The 4,741-nt window shown below is 41.8% G+C and overlaps 1 protein-coding gene across 1 annotated transcript; it reads left to right on the forward strand.

Moving 5' to 3' along the window:
* Positions 1–869: 869 nt before the first annotated feature.
* On the forward strand, positions 870–1,691 carry LOC104951237 (high choriolytic enzyme 2-like; the record flags this gene model as incomplete). The annotated part of the gene is made up of 2 exons (XM_010777875.1): positions 870–1,018; positions 1,487–1,691. Coding segments are annotated over 2 exons (354 nt in total), but the record flags the coding sequence as incomplete, so codon positions are not given.
* Positions 1,692–4,741: the final 3,050 nt, after the last annotated feature.

Genomic DNA, 4,741 nt, shown 5'->3' on the forward strand with positions numbered 1-4,741 from the left:
GTTTCATGAATAATATCTACTCTTTACTTGTAGATATCTACTCAAGCATACAAATAAAGTGCTATGCAATGTAGGCCTGTTACATATGTTATTGCTGTTCTCACTGTAAACATCGCGTCTGAATGAAAGCAGTTGGATTAAAAAAAAAGAGCATAACATCCAGGCGAGATGTGATTAGTGAGTAAACAAACGGTAAAGGGCAGAAAGTCTGATGCACATTTGATGCTCTTAAATAACTTATAATCACAACGGGAACAGTTAGCAGAGCTTTGCTTTGTTGACATAAGTCCAGCCATGCGTCACGCCTCTTTTAAACATCACTGTTGGCTGAAAACGGAGGATACATCAGTGTACCCTCGGTTATAGCTCCTCCAGAGACTCTCCTCTCCTCCTCTCCTCTCTCCTCTCTCCTCTCTCCTCTCTCCTCTAAATCAGTGTATCCTCGGTTACGGCTCCTCCAGACAGCCTCCTCGATAATCCATCCTCGACGAGCCTTTAGACAAATTTGTTTTCCTCCAGACGGCGCGCCGACATCCGTTTCCGGGTCGCTGCCAGAGGACCTGGGAGCCTGGGACGCGAAAATGAGAGTAATGACAAACGGCTCATTTCGGAGGACTCGCGCGCGTCTGCTTGACGCCGGGACGACCGGCCGCCCTCCCCAACAGGCGCACGGACGCGAGGGCCCGCTCATCACTGCGCACATCTGTGACCGCAGTTTTAATTATGTTTGTTTTTTTCATTAACATAAAATAAATCTCACGTACCCCCTGCAGTACTCCAACGTACCCCTAGGGGTCCGCGTACCCCCATTTGAGAACCACTGGTCTAAGAACCTGAATGTTACCTTTGACCTCCTTTGACCTCCATTGAACCACAGCTGCTTTGTTTCTTTCTCCTCAGCTTCTCGTGAGCGCTCCATCATCGAGCGCGGCCTGACTTCCTTCCACGATGTTTCCTGCATTCGCTTCGTCAGACGCACGGGCCAGAGAGACTTCCTGAACATCCATTCAGATGGCGGGTAAACCTCGTATTTGTAAACCTACTTTGCAAGAAAACAGATTATGATTCTTTAAGGTCTTCTGTTGCACTATTTTGAGGCATCCTTTTTTTTTATTTCCTGCTTTTTTACACATGCTCTCTCCAGTACAGGTTAGCTCTGAGTGTTAGCCATGCTTGATAATGTAAACAAAGATCATATTACGTCCAAAACTGTCACGCATTGTTTCTGATAACAACGTTTCTGATAGGGCCGTGGGTGTAAAGCCCGCCCACATTTCCGATATTGCGTCATATCGGACGCAAATCTGGATCAGCTCCGTTGTTCCCCCTTTTTTAGAGATTTGGGTACGGAGGAAAAGAGAGAGGGTTTTATTTTCTGACACTTTGTGAGTTCCCTAACACACCGGGGACACATATTTATGTACAAAGGACATGAAAAAGTGCAATTTGCATGATAGGAGACCTGTAAATGTTGTGTTTGTTGCAGCTGCTACTCGTACGTGGGGCGTCGGGGCTACTCCCAGACGGTGTCTCTGGACCAGCAGGGCTGCCTGTATCACAGCACGGTTCAACACGAGCTGCTGCACGCGCTCGGGTTCAACCACGAGCAGTGCCGCTCCGACAGAGACCAGCACATCTGGATCCTGTGGAAGAACATCCATCCTCTAAAACACCCTCAAATAAGCCCTTAATAAAGTATTTTTTAAAACATCATCCGAGGCGTGTCCCATGTCTCACCTGCACCACCTCTCTAGACCTCGGCCTGGGATTTAAACACTTTTAGGGACACTTGGTTGACTTTATTTTAGGATATTTTCCCTCCCCGTGTGCTTACTAACCCGTGTGTATTTTATATTTTTTATTTTACATTTGGCACTTATTTTTAAAAGCACTTATTTAAAAAAAAAAGCACTTTTATGTATTTATTTATTATTTTTTAACACTAATTTTACCTGCATGCCGATTTTAAACAAAGTCAACCTTGGTTCTTTTAGCCAGATGTTTTTAACCCACTTACCAGATCTTTTACCAGATGCTGTGGTACGCAGCCTCGGACACCCCACCGGGGGAGACCCCCTCGGGGGGGCAAGAGTACAAGTTTTAACCCCGCCGCATACGCTCTGTGCTTCAGCTGCTGCTCACTTTTATCCCTTTTATTGCATTTTCTTGAAAAAAAATGAACACAGACCAAACAGGGCTTTTATAAACTTGTATTGGTTTTACTACAGGAGTTTTTAAACGAAAAAGATTGACCCGAGAGCCCGTGCACCACACTGCACTCCTATGGAGGTTCCCCAAAATCCTAACCAAGTCTTCACCCTAAAATGAATGATTCCCCTCATGGGGACCTCCCTTATGGGGACATAAGGCGAGTCCCCACACGTGATTGTATAAACAACTTTTGGTCCCCACAAGGATAGTGATGCTAGGTCACACACACACACACACACACACACACACACACACACACACACACACACACACACACACACACACACACACACACACACACACCCTGTCTGACTTCGTATTAAGTGTTTGTGGTGTCAGCATCATTTCATTTATCTCTTAGTCTTGTTGACTAGAACTCAAGGAGGACATTACAGCTCTCATCGAGGAAATAAAAGGTATTTTCTTAATTAAAACCTCAATAATGTGAAGATGATTCACCACATCTTTCTTCCGATACTCCAAAAAAATAAGAAGGTGTTTGAACGTTTAATGTTGATATTGATTAACAGCTTCATTCTGCAGATCGTTGCTCGGCTTTTAATGAATTAACAACGATGGCTTTGTACAGAAAGGACTCTGATAGAATAAATGACAGGGGTAATAACACAGTTTACTTTATTTGAATGACAAACTAATACATAAAAACATATTCAAGATACAAATAAAGTACCTCAAAATGTAACTGCAGTAAAAATCTTGACTGCATGTAAGTGTAGATGTTTGTCCACTAGGGGGCGACACATCCTCACAGTTCACATGGAGAGACCTGCTAACGCACCTTTACAGAACTGCTTTAATGACACAGGTATTTAAGCATCACCACTTAAACAATTGTGGTTTCCTCAGAATGTAAATGGAAAATCAGCATTTAATTTAATGAGAAGTTTAAAATGTATGCCTAAATCCAGAAATGCCAATGAAAAACGAGTAAAATAACACATAGACTACTATTTAAAACACAGCTTGCACAATCATCCTCAGTGTCATCTACACAGTGATCCTTCTTTAAAGATCGTTATGCAGTGTAAATAAACACAACTGAAGCACAAACAAAAGAACATTTTCTAATTTAAAAAAAGACAATACGGCAGGGAGGACACAAAAGCATTTTCAAGCTAATGTAACTTTCCTTTTCAAGTCATGTGTGGCTCTTTCCTCGTCTGTCGATCAGTGTCAATCTCAACCGTCTCGATCCTGATCTCCCACATTCCTCCCGCTCCTCAGTGATGGACACGTCTCTGAAATCTTCGTCTCTCTCTCACTCTCTGCCCTGAGGCGACACGTCAGGACTCTCTCTCTCAGAAGCAGTATCTGAGGGAACAACGTCAACATGTAAGACTGCTTATACTTTCAGGCAGAAGAGAGGCCATGTTGTCCGTGTACTGTATTGTCTTCATATAAGGCCAGACAGAAGAGGTCAAAGCATAAGAGAGCAGGATATGCATCAGAATCAGAATCAAGTTTATTGCCAGGTACGTTTAATCTGCTTTGGTATCTAGTGGTGCGAACATAAACAATCTAAAGAAATAAGTATATATGTTAGAGCCAGTATTTAGTTTTTATAAGAAAGGCCACCTAATCGTGACATCTGTAGTCAACACACTATGACTGACTACAATTCCCACGACGCCTCCTTTAAGTGACAGTGATGGGCAGCAACCTGTCAGAAAGACGCCGTCGAGGAACCGTTTTTAACCGTTCAATTACCCTTTAAGTTATTAAGTTATATTTCAAGAAAGAAAGAATACCTAAGTTGTTTGTTATTTTATTTGACTTTTGCCTATTTGTTTTGACTATTGTAAAGGCCTCTTTTCTTTTTCGCATGTGTAAAAGTTAATTATTTTACTTTGAGCATTGCACAATATCATCCAAACCATCTAATCGGAGGCCAAGCAACTCTTCAACTGTAAGTAACACAAAGATAAAGGAAAGAAAACAAGTTTGTCTGTTTTTAAGGCGTGTAGTGGCTTGATAGAAAAATAAGGAAGGAAGCCACGACAAAATATGTAAGGAAAATAAAAAATAAGTATTTTTAAGAAACTATTTAGCATTAAAAATGTACAGTATTTACAACACATTAAAATGTAACTATATACAAATAACCTTAAAAACTAAAGAACATGGGTAGTATTGTGTGTGCATGCTGTGTGTGAAATGAACAGAAACAATAGCTCTAATAACTCTAGAAGCAGCGACACAAGCACATCCCTTACAGTAAGTGCCAAAAATACCAGGATGTACTTCTGCATGGGGTCACATTTTCCATTTAAGCGTGCTTTCCTTACGGTGGCCTACAGGCGCAAATGCGTTACAATGGACTACAAGAAGAAACATCTTCACCAACTTGAGGAAACATGTGTAGCGTTTACTATGAGCGAACAAGTTGGGACCGGAGCACTTAGTGATGTTCAGGGATTATAAAGTTTGCCAACTGTCTCTGTTGTTGGAAACGTACCTAAAATGAAAATGTTTATTGAGTCATTTTAACAATGCGATCGCATGATTCCTT

Source organism: Notothenia coriiceps, unplaced genomic scaffold (assembly GCF_000735185.1).
Source record: "Notothenia coriiceps isolate Sejong01 unplaced genomic scaffold, NC01 NC01_scaffold00018766, whole genome shotgun sequence".
NCBI lineage: Eukaryota > Metazoa > Chordata > Actinopteri > Perciformes > Nototheniidae > Notothenia > Notothenia coriiceps.